Source organism: Adiantum capillus-veneris, chromosome 24, assembly GCF_014529385.1.
Source record: "Adiantum capillus-veneris isolate H3 chromosome 24, ASM1452938v2, whole genome shotgun sequence".
Lineage (NCBI taxonomy): Eukaryota > Viridiplantae > Streptophyta > Polypodiopsida > Polypodiales > Pteridaceae > Adiantum > Adiantum capillus-veneris.
Window position 1 is genome coordinate 128,840,199 of NC_140954.1, and position 15,847 is coordinate 128,856,045.

Here is a 15,847-nt window from a genome sequence, read left to right on the forward strand (position 1 = left end):
ATATTGACACTATACACTAAAAGCCCATTCTGCATCCTACAAAACGTTTACCAATCTACATTTGAAGAAGCATCTGCAATGGCTGCATTTGCCTCTTTCTTACAAGCCATTTTAATCTTATACTTAGGACATTGCTTGATGAGATTATCATTTACCGTATAGTAATGACATTTCAGCTTCTTCTTCTTATTCTCGATAGACTTCTCAGAGTTGTTGTTGTTCAAAGGGGCAACAATTGTGTAGGGGCAAGCCTGCTACTTGTTGAAGCATTTGATGTAGCCATAGTGGTATTCGTTTTTTCTTATGTAGCCACAAAACATTCAATAGCATGTTGCTTAGTCCTCTTTTTTTGGAATGGGCCTCTTGGTGCAATACAGAGACAAGACCATCAAACTTCACAACATCATATCTCTTTTTGTCATAAATCCAAATGTGAAGGCAAAAGTTTGATGAGATTTTGACAACGCATTAAGAACTATTTGTGCAAGAGTACTACTATATGGAAATTGGGGGGAGGGATCCCCAATCACAATAAACTACTCATTGAGATCTTTAATCTCCGTAAGAAATATATGCGTATCATCCTCCTCATGCATAACCTTAAATTCTAGCTCCTTACAAACGGGTAAGCAATTTTTTCTAATTTAGGACATGCATACAAAGAATCTAATCTATCCCATGCCTATTTTGTTCTCCATGTTGGGAGAATGTTGGAGTAATGGAACACTTAAACAAAAAAGTAAAATCAACACATGATCTTGCACATCCTTAGCATCCGAATGTGCCTGCATAGTAGTAGGCCAAACAAATATGAAAGTAGAACTGCTAGAACCTGCATCAACATCCAAAAAAATCAATATCCACAAAACCTAGTCTTACATCGTGATTGCGCACAATGTTCTAAACACCGTTTGCCAACAAGGAGATGTTACATTATGTATGTTCTTGAGAAAGAGTATACAAAAAACATCATTGTTGTCAACCATGGTCGGTGGTTGCACCTAATGCAAAAGTTGTATGTTGTTACATTATGTATGTCCTTGATAAAGAGTAAGCAAAAAATATCATTGTTGTCAACCATGGCTGGTGGTTGCACCTAATGAAAAGTTGTCTACTGTGTAGTGAAAAAAAAATTAAAACATGTGCCATATAGTACAACCCACAATATAAAGGGTTTTTTTTAAAATCAACACTCTCAAAAGACTTATAAAATATGACAAAAGTATGTGCAATACTACCAATAGTGGAAACGATGGCCGAAATGAGCTAGAATTAAAAATTTGACAATACCAAGCTCAAAGAGCTCTCCCAAGTGCTCACTAAAAATCACCTCAATCAAAGAAAATGAGACAAGAGGATGCTAGCGATGCATCTCAGGATGCTAAAGCCTACTCTCATACCCATTGTTGAAATACTAGTGCAAAAATCACATGAATATAAAGAAGACGAATCAAGAGCAACAACATAAAAAGTAGTATTACCGAGGGTGCTAATGCAAAGATAAGGGTTTCCTAGGTGATGGACATACATACAAGCCAAGGACAAAAAACTCCAAGTGAGGGAAAATAGTGCCTCGATGATCCTTTACAGACATCACTACCATGATATAGTAACATATGGTCATTGAATTTTGTACACCTTGCAAGCCTCGCCATATTTTCTCTCAATAGCCGAAGGAAAACAAAAGAAGCCTAGTTTTTGTGTCTAATACTTTCGGGCTTTATTCATCTTATTTCCCTACCTCCATAGACGTGAGTATTATTTGATATTTGTTGCTGATTTCTCACAAAAGACGTGGGTAACTTTTCTTACTCGAATTGAAAACAATAAAAGTCCTCTCGAGAATTGACAATAAAGGTGAATTTATACCATTAGATTTATTTCCTAATCTACAAAAATTCAGTCCAACCATAAACAATGAGCAAACTGCAAAAGAAAAGATGCAAGAGTGATGACATTAATAGATGAAGGAGAATGATAAGCTGTTGAGTTTGATCTTTTAATATGGAATTCAAAAGTGAACAAAAGCTCCTTCCTCTCTGAAGGAAATGTTTGCTCTCTCTCTCTCTCTCTCTCTCTCTCTCTCTCTCTCTCTTCAACCTTCCATGTAGCTTAGTTATTCAAATCTTTGTGGGCTTCCATTGGTATATTGTGAGCAATTGTATATACGATGTTCGTGTTGTATATATGCTCACAAAGAAGAAGAAGAAGAAGAAGAAAAGAGTTTTAATGCGTAGGAAACTATCCCAAGAGACCTTAAAAGCTCTAGCCAACTAGGAGTTGAACTCAAGACTTGTTATTCAAGAGAGAGAGAGAGAGAGAGAGAGTATTCCAACCCTAGTTACCACCATTTGAGACCAGGAAACTTAAAAACAAGAAATAAGGTGAAACTGAAAGTAAGAAGGTGAAAAAGCTTTAAAATTTAAGCAGTTTCTTTTTCCTTACAAAGATTTTAAAAGATTCATCAAACTTGATAAAACCAAACCCATTTTTCCAAGCCCTTAAGGGTGGGGAGCATGCTGTCAGAGAGAACAGAAAGGGCACTTACCCCCTTCGTTCTTACATGAACCTGGGCGCACAGCGAATAGATCCATCCGTATAAGAGCACACCATTTCTCCCACATAGACTGGGTGTAAATGCAAGGATACAAACATTTAAGAATCCAAAACTCTACCTTGGCAGCCTTTGGATGCTACCAATGAAGGCCATGTCAGACATGCTTGAGAGAAGGAAGAAAACAATTTGATTTGCTCTGCCCTCTGGATGGCCCAAACCAGCTACCAATCACACTTGCCCCTTTCCACCGACCACCTTATGTACATCCCCATCGGCATGCTTTCTTTCTAGTGTACACACACCACCACTGAGAATGGCAGCTTTTGGCCTCTCCGTCCATTCACATGACCCTCCACTCAAACCCAAACCCTGTACCTAAACCCTGCAATCTACTTTTAAGAAGACACTCGGCAGCATGATGCATAATATGCTTCATGACACTTCTGGTCCTTCACTTGCGAGGGCGTTGATACTCTTTCTTATTTTGATCGATGTCCATACTAACTTGCCTCAGCAATTTTTGAAACTCAGGTAAACTGATTCTCCCATCCTTGTCCGTGTCAGCTTCATCCAATAAATTATCAATAGAGCCTTTCAAGCCTGTGTACTGCAACAATGCACCCAAGCAAGAAATTGAGTAGGTTAGAAAACAAAGAGTTATAATAAAAGCCCAGGCTTTGATGTGAGCATAGTAATGAAGCTTACCACTCTCAATTCATCTGGGGTAATATAGCCATCCTTGTCTGAATCAAACTTTTCAAAGGCGGCTCTAGTTCGCTGGTTCCACTTTTCGACATCAAGCTCCTCCAGCTGATGAACATGCAATGTTGCAGCCACAAACTCTTCAAAATCTACAAGGCCATCTCTATTACTGTCCATCTGCAACCACCTCCACATCATTAGAGAATAACATGTTTCTTCACCAGAGTGTTATCTTGTAGCTTGCAGATAAATATCAATATACCGCTTGGAGAATCTCCAAAACTTTGGATTCCTTGACGATCCATGGCTGATCTTTTGCAAGTGCCTATGAACCAAGAAAATTCAAGCAATTCATTAATTTGCAATGAATAAGGAATGATGCTAATAGATCAATACCCATGCCAGTAATCTACTACTAATCTGTATGTGTCATGCATCGTCTGCTTCTCCAAGAGATCTCATTATATTCAGAGGAGTAAAGAAGCAATCGAATCAAAATGTAAAGACTGTATCGGAATGAGAAGAACAAGAGATGACAACAGTCGAAATGGTGTGCACTCCTGTCCAAGATATGAAGTTTCACACAAACCACCAAGAGATCGACAATAGCATTAGACAGAGGATTATCTTCACACGTTTTGTGCCTGCTTGACGCAATTTTCTTTGTATTCCAAGAAAGGAGCTCTTATGAATTGTGATATTTACAGATGCCCACACCTACGGCGATTAGCTATCAACAGTCTTGGCTAAAGCATTGAGCTCCGTTACTTGATCGTGCAAATAATTTCATCTTTGTGAATGCTAGCTTGAGGATGTTGGGAGTCACCTCATTTCCGGCGGTGGCTCCAGTATCTCCCAGGTGTGCCTGGCTGTACTAGCCAGTATGAGCCCACCCAATAGGCTGGCTTAAGGTGGGACCCTTGTTCCTAGGAATTCACAGGGTCAAGAGACTATATGTGTTGCAGCTTTCAGCCCATGTGTCATCATCTCATGATGTGGCATAAATGTGCCACATTGGCACATTTTTCACATGCGCACTGCACTTGCGCCACGTGGACAAGCGACTGCTACAGTCTAGCCTCAGTCGTAGACTAGCTTAGGACCTAGCCTAGCCCTCACTTCAGCCATCATTTTTTCAGTTTTCAGCCCATCGCTGCCACCAGTGATAGTAGATCAGCCCAAACTCTCTCTTTGCCTCTCTCTCGTCTTTCGTTGTGTTCAATTCAGTTTCACTTTTCAAGTGAGGTACAGTAACCTTGTGTTTCTGCGGAGTACTAGATCCAAGCTTGTCACGTGACACATCCAACCCTATGTGTCCGTGGACAAGCTACACCACGACAAGGGTTCAGTCAGTCTAGATTAGAAGTGACCTGGCACTTTTGTGAGTCTGTTCGCAGACCGTGCATGTCCAATCACTTAGTGTAGATGCATATCCTCTGGTTGCACAGAACATGATCATCAGTATTCCCATCAAATTCCATCAGGGGAATTTTCTAATGCATTTAGCCTATTTTACCTATTTTTGGCATTTTTCACTTACTAATTTAAGTGACTTTCCAACAAAAGTAGGTAGGGCAATTTGGATAAGAAAATATATAAGCAAACCAAAGCTAGCACTAAGTGGCAGAAGAGGCAATAGGAGCCAAGCTTTTGGTTTCGGCCTTAGCCTTGCAGATCCACCACATGCAGTGATTTGTAGCCCTAAAGGTAGCAGATTCAGCCCCAGAAAGATCTCAGTTTTCAGCCATTAAACTGCAGATTTTCAGCGTCAAGGAACCATAGAAAACAGCCCCCAAATCAACGTTTTTGGACTAGTCGTAGATTTCAGCCCATAGCGTTTTTGGACAGCAGTAGGAAAATTGCAGATTTCAGCCATTAGGTCGACTTCACATAGCCTAGACTTGCATCAATCTCATGCATTACGATTTGTACCAGATTGTGCAATCATAAGTAGACCACTCTCGCCGACGAGAGTGGGGCCTTCGGAGGAGGGTTTACGTCTTTGGTGTTGTATCTCTCTTCTCTCTCTATCTCTCAGTCTCATACACTTGCACGCACAGTGTCCATTCGCTTTGTTTGTGATCATAGCATTCTCTCATTAAGAACGGAAGGCTCTCCCTTCCATAAGAACAAAAGGAACCTTGAGCACAGTTCAGAGCACTCATCTTGAGCAAAGCGCAAACATTCATTCCGCTGCACCTTACATTGGTATCAGAGCTTTGGCAGTGTTTTGTATCACTCAAGGAAAGAACCACAAGAATCACAGAATTTTTTTGCTTGTTGAGGTCGCACGAACCCAAGTTCACTTGGGCGTGTCGATTCCTAATCGTGTTTTTGAAGAGTGACATGAATCCCGGGAAAGAAGGGCTTGTCCAGCCTCCCCTTGTCTCTTTTCACTCATTGAGAGCGGACCGTGCACTTAGCGGCCGGCCAATCGACGTGAGGTGGGAAAAAGCAACCTTGGTGTGAGCGCAAGGCCGCCAAGGGGTGCGCCCGCAGAAAGGAGTAGAACTCGGGTGAAGAGAAGATCCTTCTCAAACACGGTTTGCAAGCGAAAGAAAACCTTAAGAACCTCAAGACCCGCAAGAACCCATGTTCCTCGTGAACGTAAGAACCCAAGACCACAAGAACCCACGATTTGCTTGACAAGGATTTGCATGATTATGAGAAGCATGATGATGATTTGCTTGACAAGGATTTGCATGATTATGAGAAGCATGATGATTTGAATGATAATGATTTGCATAATGATTTGGATGATAATGATGAGCATGATGATTTGGATGACAATGACAAGCATGATGATTTGCACGATCAAGATGTGATTTCTCACAAGCATGATGAGTTGCATGAAGATGATGTGATTGTTCACAAGGACAAGTTAGTGGATGCTTTTTCTAGCGAAGCTAACCTCGTTGTAGATTCGATCGATCACGAAGAACCGATCTTGGTTTTCGAGTCGAGGTCCAAAGAACCCCCACAGGACGATTCGATCATTCAGGAAGAACCGATCTTGGCTCTCGAGCCTAGGTCCACAGACCCCTCACAGGAAGTATTATGTGTTCGCATGATTGATACGCACGCATTCTTCGAGTGTTTCACTCGTGATCGTTTCCTGTATTTTAGTCAGTGTCTTTATGTGATCCCTTTTATTACGCATGACATATTGTACGTTGAGCACCTTTCACTCATGAATGAGCACGAATGTATGCGGATTTTTCATGAAAAGCTGAAAAGTATGCATTCAAGGACGTCACATTCCATGTCTCTTCCTTGGCATGACACATTTGTAGAAAGAGCACATGAAAGTATGAGCACCAAGCATGCGCATTTCCGTTGAGAATTGCCACAGTTGATTGCTCTAGATCAGAAGAGAAAGATTCGATCTCATTGTTTGCGTGTGTGTGGTGAACCGTTTGGCATTCCGTCTATTTGTTCATCTACATTGCATGCACAATCTTTGAGGAAGACAAGATTTTTTCCATTCACTTTACATGGAATGGGTATGTTCATGGTTTTGTGTTGGAAATGGTTTCACGAATTTTCAACCATGGAGATTCTTGAAGAAGAAAGAAGCATGACACTCGACGAAGTTGCAGCATCGAAGGAGCCACAAAAGACTTTGTGTCGCTTTCGGCGCGGCCCAAAGGAGCAAGCATTGCAGATTTTTATGAAGTTCAAGTACCGCACGACCCACACATCAGAGTGGGCCGGCGAAGAGTCCCTTCCAGGATTCCGGATGCTATTGGCGATCTCCCTCGAGGCCATACAGTTCGGTACCAGTACCTCACTTTGAAAAGGAGGGGATGTCACGTGACACATCCAACCCTATGTGTCCGTGGACAAGCTACACCACGACAAGGGTTCAGTCAGTCTAGATTAGAAGTGATCTGACACTTTTGTGAGTCTGTTCGCAGACCCTGCATGTCCAGTCACTTAGTGTAGATGCATATCCTCTGGTTGCACACAGCATGATCATCAGTATTCTCATCAAAATCCATCAGATTCCATCGGGGGAATTTTCCAGTGCATTTAGCCTATTTTACCTATTTTTGGCATTTTTCACTTATTAATTTAAGTGACTCTTCAACAAAAGTAGGTAGGGCAATTTGGGTAAGAAAATATATAAGCAAACCAAAGCTAGCACTAAATGGCAGAAGAGGCAACAGGAGCCAAGCTCAGCAGGCCGCTTCTCAGCAAGACCAAGCCTTGGTGGTTCCCTCCAAGCAGCAGATTCCCCATTGCCTAGCGTTTTCACCAAGGAACATCGCCAGCCATCCTCAGCCACTAGCGCTTGCATCAGCATCGTCTTTCATCGACGAAAGTCACAGATAAGCTAGTGTTTTTGGAAAGACCCGCATCCCTAGCGTTTTTGGTTTCAGTCTCAGCCTTGCAGATCCGACACATGCAGTGATTTGTAGCCCTAAAGGTAGCAGATTCAGCCCCAGAAAGACCTCAGTTTTCAGCCATTAAACTGCAGATTTTCAGCGTCAAGGAACCACAGAAAACAGCCCCCAAATCAGCGTTTTTGGACTAGTCGCAGATTTCAGCCCATAGCGTTTTTGGACAGCAGTAGGAAGATTGCAGATTTCAGCCATTAGGTCGACTTTGTCATCACCGTCGTCATCGTCGACATAGCCTAGACTTGCATCAATCTCATGCATTACCATTTGTACCAGATTGTGCAATCATAAGTAGACCACTCTCGCCGACGAGAGTGGGGCCTTCAAAGGAGGGTTGTACAACGTCTCTGGTGTCGTATCTCTCTTCTCTCTCTGTCTCTCAGTCTCATACACTTGCACGCACAGTATCCATTCACTTTGTTTGTGATCATAGCATTCTCTCATTAAGAACGGAAGGCTCTCCCTTCCATAAGAACAAAAGGAACCTTGAGCACAGTTCGGAGCACTCATCTTGAGCAAAGCGCAAACATTCATTCCGTTGCACCTAACAAAGCTAGATCCTTAAAACTTTTCCGCTGCACCTCACATTGGTATCAGAGCTCGGTGCGTGCTTCTGCCTTGCAAACTCAAGGGAAGAACCATCAAGAACCCAAGCAAAATCAAGAACCCAAATAACCTCTCAGTTTTTTTCTCAAGGAATCTTCATGTCCCGATACCGGACTTATTAGCCACTCCCACCCTTAGTCCATCACGGATCGGGCGCACTCCCGTCATGTCTTTGAACGAAGATCGACATCCGATCCACGAAATTCGAGATCTTGAGTACCAAGATCTACTTGCCTTCTATGCGGATATGGAAGGTGTTGATGCAAGGATCCCTAACCCTCTTCTGCATTCGCATTCGCATTTGTATGTAGCGTGCATCCACTTCCGTCAACACGCAACCCTTGGAAATACCTCCGATCACCCTTACCTTTCAGATTCATTTGCACCTAGATCCAAGCTAAATCTTTAAACTCTTCCGCTGCACTTAACATTGGTATCGGAGCTCTGTGCGTTTTGGCTCTCTCTCTCTCTCTCTCTCACTCTCAAGCATCGGGTCTTGAGTTCAAGTCTCGTCAGAGAGATCTCTGAAGTCTCTTAAGACTGTTCCTACAGCACTAAAATTTCTCTTCTTCTTCTTCTTCCTCTCTCTCTCTCTCTCTCTCTCTCTCTCTCTCTCTCTCTCTCTCTCTCTCTCTCTCTCTCTCTCTCTCAAGCATCAAGTCTTGAGTTCAAGTCGCGTCAGAGAGATCTCTGAAGTCTCTTAGGACTGTTCCTACAGCACTAAAATTTCTCTTCTTCTTCTTCTTCTTCTTCTTCTTCTTCTTCTCTCTCTCTCTCTCTCTCTCTCTCTCTCTCTCTCTCTCTCTCTCTCTCTCTCTCTCTCTCTCTCTCTCTCTCTCTCTCTCTCTGTGCACTGAGGAGCCAGGACGACCACTAGATGAGCTCACCCAAATTCTGACAGAGACGCTACATGATGCAGCATCAGAGCCATATCCCCACAACTAGCCTACACGTAGACGATCTGGGAGCATGCCTCAGAACAGTTTGTATTATGAGGAGTGTAGAGAGACGAGGATCAGATTACAGAGAAAGGTGTTCATGGGTAGTAGTACACATAGACAGTCACGGATTATCTTCCGTCGCCTAGTGCGACGAAAGAAGAGGGCTTACCTATCTCGATTAGAGCGTGATCTATATCAACTGTTTATGAGTCAGGACTCTAGTGAGGCATGGAGGCTTTTCAACGAGCACTCTCCACTACCAGCCATCACTTCCACAGAGACATGGGGGGAATATGCTGTTGGGATTCAGGCCAACTGGCCGGACATCCCACTTACTACTAACCCATCTACTAACTTAACTTGTATACACTTATTCTTTAATACAAAAGAATAAGGAGCTGCACAACAGGATAACGTTGTTGTGCGCTCCACCTAACAGTGGGTCTCTCTCTCTGCTCTTGCAATTGCACTTGCACACGCTTCCCGTGGCACCTTCAAATGGTATCAGAGCAAGGTTTGTGCTTGCCGTTTTCACGTCCACGCACGCGTGCACTTTCAAAAGTGCAAACAGGTTTTCGATTTCGGTATCGGCAAATTCAGCGTTCCGAGAGCATTTTCATCAGGCGTCTTAGGGTTTTACCCCCCTTTCGAAGCTGTTCGTGCAGTCGAAAGCTTCATCCGAGCTACGCTTCAGGAGTTGTATTTTTCAACTCCACTTTTGCTAGAAGTACAAGTACAGGTACATGACACAGGTGCAGGTTGTTCAGAGACTATTTTGGGATTGTATATAGCCGTTTTATGGCTATTATGTGATATTGAGACAGTGTTTATGGGCTAATTAGGAGTACTTTTCGGCATCGACATTGTCTCGGGTTTTTCAGGCATCCATCTCCTCACAGGTTCTTGCATACATACATATCCAGGTTTCTTACAGGTTGCAGTGTTTTTCATCAGCACAGATTTCAGTTGGAGTACTTGATGCGCATATGCATTGTTTTTGGCACTTTTGATAGTGCTTGAGCTCTTTTAAGAGCGGTTTTACTCCCCGCAAGGATTTTTTTACTGCTTGCACATTTTGTTTGGCGCCTGTTTGAGCGCGTATATTGCACCTTGCAATATTGTTGACAGTGGATGTACGTTGAGTTGCGAAAACTGCCATATGTACCTTTTGTGGAGCCGATTTGGCTTGTTTTTGGCAGTCCCAACCGTTTCTGAGACTCGGTTCGGAGGCCCTTTCTGAGACTAGGCTAGTTTCTTGTCTGCATAACCTTTTGTGACGGTCGATAGCGTGAGGTTTTCTTGAGCTGGGGGATTCTCGAATGTTGAGATCCTTTCGGTGATACAGGTTGCTGGAGTACCCCTTTTTCGTGGCCTCTCCATAGGACATGTATAGAGAGGGCTAGGTGCATTTGACACCGTGTTGGCAGTCTTGGGTCAGCTTTTGACTTTTTATGCACAGTTAGTGGTTGATGCGCATGTCTTATGCTTTGAGAGCATTACTTTTGATGCGTTACTGATCTCTTGTGACAGTTTTGGATTGAGATTCTGCCAGTTTTTCTGGGGAAAAACTGCCGAATTTTTCCCAGAATTACCAGTGTTTATCGCCATATTATCTTTAGCTTGCAACCATGTCATCTAGTGGTAAAAAGGATATTTACAATATCCGAAAACTTGATGGGACGAATTTTGCTATTTGGAAAGAGCAGATTCAAGATGTTCTTATACAAAAAGGCCAGTTGGATCCTATCATGAAGTGCCCAGAGGACGAGTATACAGATGTTGAGTGGGAGAAACTTGATGCTAAGGCCAACCAAATCTACCCTCCGTTTGCATTTCGGTGAATCTGTGTACTTTACTATAGTTGGAGAAAGGACTGCTAGAGATGTATGGGATAAGTTGTGTTCCAGTTATGAGGACAAAAGTGCCACTAATAAGGTTTTCTTGATGAAGAAGCTGTTCGACCTTCGTATGAAGGAAGAGGGCACTATTTCTACTCACATTAATGAGTTCAATATCATTTTCACTCATTTGACCACTTAGGGTTTGGTCTTCGATGAGGAAATCAAATGTATCTTCTTGTTATGCAGTTTACCTTCGTCTTGGGATACGTTCTGTATTGTGATTAGCAACTCAGCACCTGGTACCGGTCTAGTGTACAATGACGTCCTTGGGAGTCTGTTTGCCGAGGAGATTCGCAAGAAATCTCTCGAAGGCAAGAAGGATGGTGATGTGTATGTTGCTAGTGATAGACAAAGGGGTCGCACTCAAAGTCGTGCCAAAAGCAAGGAACGTGGGGGCTCACGCATAAGTCTCGGGGTTCTATGCGTAATGTCGAGTGCTATCATTGCCATAATCAAAGGCCATGTGAAGAAGGATTGCAAGAAATGACAGCAAAGCAAGAAGGATAAACAATCCGGTGAAACTTCTAAGTCTGATGATTCAAACAAGGGCAAAGCAAACTTAGAGGAGATCAATGTGCTAGAGTCTTCAAATGTTCCTATTGTAGAGACTCTTCTAGCGGTTGTTATGCCACTTACCTCTGACGTATTGGTCTTCACAGCAGATCTATCTGTCGAGGCTCTTGTTACAGAAGATGCGCAGTATGCACAGAATTGGATAGTAGATTCTGGTGCGAGTTTCCATGTGACACCACATAGAGAGTGGTTCTCTACTTATTCTCACTCTTGTGGCAAAATGAGACTTGGTGATGCTTATGAACTAGACATTGAGGGTGTCGGAAACGTCAAATTGCATCTAAGGAATGGCATGCACTTTACTTTATGTAATGTCAGACATGTGCACAAGTTGATTAAGAGCTTGTTTTCTGTTGGCCAGCTTGATGATTTGGGCTACAACACCATATTTGGCAATGGTTCGTGGATAGTACGCAAAGGTAATCTTGTTGTACTCAGAGGTCAAAAGCATGGTACCTTGTATTCCATGCATGTGTCAGATGTTGGTCATGATTACATATCTATAGCCGAGCTGCCGTCTATTGAGTTGTGGCATTGCCGGCTAGGTCATATTAGCCAAAAAGGAATGAGAACTCTGACTCGTTTTGGCTACTTACCTGTCTTGTCTTATGTTGACTTTCCTGTTTGTGAGCATTCTATCTATGGCAAACAGACTAGGTCCGTTCATTTACCATTGGGTCAAAAGCGAGGTGAACCTCTAGATTTAGTACATAGTGATGTTTGTGGTCCTATGTCAACCAAATCTCTAGGGGTGGCTAGCTATTTTGTGACATTCATAGATGACTCTACTCAAAAGGTGTGGGCATATCCTTTGAAACATAAGGATCAACTTCTTCCTGTGTTCCAGAAATTTTTGGCACTCATTAAGAATCAGTATGGCAAGAAACTCAAGAGGTTGCGGACTGACAACGGTGGAGAGTATGTCTCCAAGGAGTTGGACAATTTCTGTGCTAAAAGGGGGATTAAAAGGCACTTTACTGCACCATACACACCAGCTCAGAATGGAGTTGCTGAGCACATGAATCGTACGATTCAAGAAAGAGTCACAGCCATGCTTTCTATGGCAAATCTCACACAAGGCTTTTGGCAGAAGCCGTCTTGATCGCAGTGCACATTATAAATCGTTCGTCTAGTACGCCATTGAATTATGAAATTCCAAAAGAGTTATGGTCTAAACGTAAGCCGCACTATGACCATCTACGTGTTTTTGGTTGTGAAGCTTATGCTCACATGCCTAAACAACTTCGACAGAAGTTAGAGCCAAAGTCACACAAATGTATTTTCATTGGATATGGTGCAGATGGAGAGATGGGATATCGTCTCTGGCACCCGGAATCTCGTCGAGTCATCTGTAGTTCAGATGTGATCTTCAATGAGTCGAAGATGCATAAACAACCTATCAAGGAAATAGAGGTTCGGAAAGTCACTTTTGAGGATGTTGCCTCAAAGACAGTGAAATCAACTCAGCGGGCTAGTGATGTACCTTCCACTAGCAATGCTCCAGAGGGAGCGGATAGCAATGGTCAAGGAGTGAGACGGTCTACTAGAGTCTCTCGTCCACCTGCGCGTTTCGAGCCAGGTCTTGATTATATCATGTTGACCGATTGCGGTGAGCCAAGCTGCTACCAAGAAGCCATCATGACGGATGATGTGGTGAAGTGGGAGCAGGCTATGGAATCTGAGTATAACTCGATTCTGGCTAATGACACTTGGGACTTGGTAGAACTGCCAAATGTTGCGAAAGCTTTACCTTGCAAATGGGTCTACAAGAAGAAATTTACCTCAGGTGATCCAAATCCAAAGTACAAGGCTAAACTTGTAGCCAAAGGGTTCAAACAGCAAAAGGGAGTCGATTTTGATGAAATCTTCTCGCCTGTGGTCAAGATGACAACGCTTAGAACCGTACTTGGTCTTTTAGCGATTGAGGACATGGAACTTGTCCAAATGTCTTCACAGGGATCTCGATGAGGATGTTTACATGCAGCAGCCTGAAGGGTTTGTTCAGGAGAACGCATCTCGTGAGGAGCTAGTATGTAAGCTCAAAAAGGCACTTTATGGCTTAAAGCAGGGTTCAAGGCAGCGGTATCATAAATTTGATACATGTATGAGGTCTCAAGGATATAAAAGGAGCGAAGAGGATCACTGCTTGTACACAAGAAAGCTAGATGATGGCTCGATGATCATTCTAATTCTGTATATTGATGACATGCTTATAGCTAGGAAATCCATTGCGGAGATTGCCAACTTGAAGAAAACACTTAGCAACAATTTTGCAATGAAAGATTTAGGGGATGCTACACACTTTCTTGGCATGCGAATCAAAAGAGATTGCAAACGTCATATTCTTGAGTTATCTCAAAAAACATACATTGAGAAAGTTTTGCAGCGTTTCAATATGAAGGGAGAGGAAAGCATTGAGTACCCCAATGCAGGCATTCTTGAAATTCAGCAAGGAAGATGCACCCAAATCTGAAGCTGAGAGAGCAGAAATGACTAAGGTACCATATTCTTCGGCAGTGAGCAGTCTCATGTATGCTATGGTGGCCACAAGACCAGAAATTGCTTTTGCAGTGGGAGTGGTGAGCTGATATATGGCAAATCCTGGCAGCAAGCATTGGGAAGCAGTGAAGCACATTCTTAGATACCTCAAAGGTACGGTCGGCAGGTGTTTACGCTTCGGGAACAGTGATGCATCCATCGTGGGTTATGCGGATGTAGACTATGCGAATTGTGTCGACAATAGGAGATCGACATCTGGCTATGTCTTCATATTTGCTGGAGCAGCAGTATCTTGGAGGTCATGTCTTCAAGATTGTACGTCGTCTTCCACAACAGAAGCAGAGTACGTTGCATTGTCGGATGCAAGTAAAGTGGCTGTATGGTTATCTCGCTTGGTCAGAAATCTTGGCATTGATGAGACTCCAGTGATATATTGTGATAGTCAGAGTGCTCTTGCATTGGCAAGGAATCCCGTGTTTCACTCCAAATCGAAACACATTGAAGTCGGGTATCATCTCGTGAGAGATTTCTTGGCCAAAAAGCTCATTGATTTGGTCAAGGTACACATTGACGACAACCCAACAGATGCTTTGACAAAAGGCTTAGCTTTGAAGCGGTTTACACATTGCAATGAGTTGATGGGTATAGGTTAAAGCCACTAGATTGCTTCACGGTCGTACATACCAGGTCACTTGGGCTGCGTTGGCCTTCAAGTGGGAGTTTGTTGGGATTCACGCCAACTGGCCGAACATCCCACTTACTACTAACCCATCTACTAACTTAACCTGTATACACTTATTCTTTAATACAAAAGAATAAGGAGCTGCAACAAGATAACGTTGCTGTGCGCTCAACCTAACAGTATCTCTCTCTCTCTGCTCTCGCACTTGCACTTGCACACGCTTCCCGTGGCACCTTCAACACTAACCCATCTACTAACTTAACCTGTATACACTAATTCTTTAATACAAAAGAATAAGGAGCTGCAGCAGGATAACATTGCTGTGCGCTCCACCTAACAGTAGGTTTCTCTCTCTGCTCTCGCACTTGCACTTGCACAGCTTCCCGTGGCACCTTCATATGCTACATCTCTTTATACAGCATCGGGGCAGCCACCTTTGCCCGTTGCAAGGACATGGATTCCGTTGCTATTATATGTTGATGATATTGTGCTGATCTCCGATTCTCCAGAGGGGATGCAACGTCATTTGGATGCATTGCATGTATTTGCACGGGACAGTGAATTGTCTGTGAACCTTGGTAAGACCAAGATAATGGTGTTTAACCCCATGGCGCAGTGGGTAAGGAGGTCCGCCCCCACTTTTACATATGGTCGAGAGACTGTGGAGTATGCAAATACATACACTTATCTTGGTCCAATATTTTCCCTGAGGCGTGCAGCAAATACGCGATTGACCATAGCATATGCAACATTGGGGAGACTTGAGAGGATATGTTCACAGGTTCAATTCCAGGAACCTTGGACAAAGCTTTGGCTCTTTGACACTTTTGTCACTTCGGCCATGCTGTACGGAGTGGAGATATGGGGCCCCTCAGTTGATCATCATAGCAGAGCTAGCAGGACTGATGGATGGAGATGTATGGAGAAGCCCTTGGTGTCTATGATTTCTCGGATGATTAGGGCCAAGGCCTCAGTACCACATG

At 43.2% G+C, this 15,847-nt stretch overlaps 1 protein-coding gene across 2 annotated transcripts in view; it reads right to left on the reverse strand.

Annotated features, from left to right (window-relative positions):
* Window positions 1-2,397: 2,397 nt before the first annotated feature.
* The window catches only part of LOC147427123 (calcium-dependent protein kinase 18-like), a 61,505-nt gene continuing 48,055 nt past the window's right edge, over window positions 2,398-15,847 (reverse strand). For both annotated transcript variants that reach the window (XM_086498303.1, XM_086498302.1), the window contains 3 exons: window positions 3,522-3,584; window positions 3,263-3,436; window positions 2,398-3,164 (listed from right to left, as the gene is read on the reverse strand). In XM_086498303.1, coding sequence (XP_086354429.1) covers window positions 3,009-3,164; window positions 3,263-3,436; window positions 3,522-3,584 — 393 coding nt within the window. In that variant the 3' untranslated portion in view covers window positions 2,398-3,008. The remainder of the gene's footprint in view (window positions 3,165-3,262; window positions 3,437-3,521; window positions 3,585-15,847) is intronic.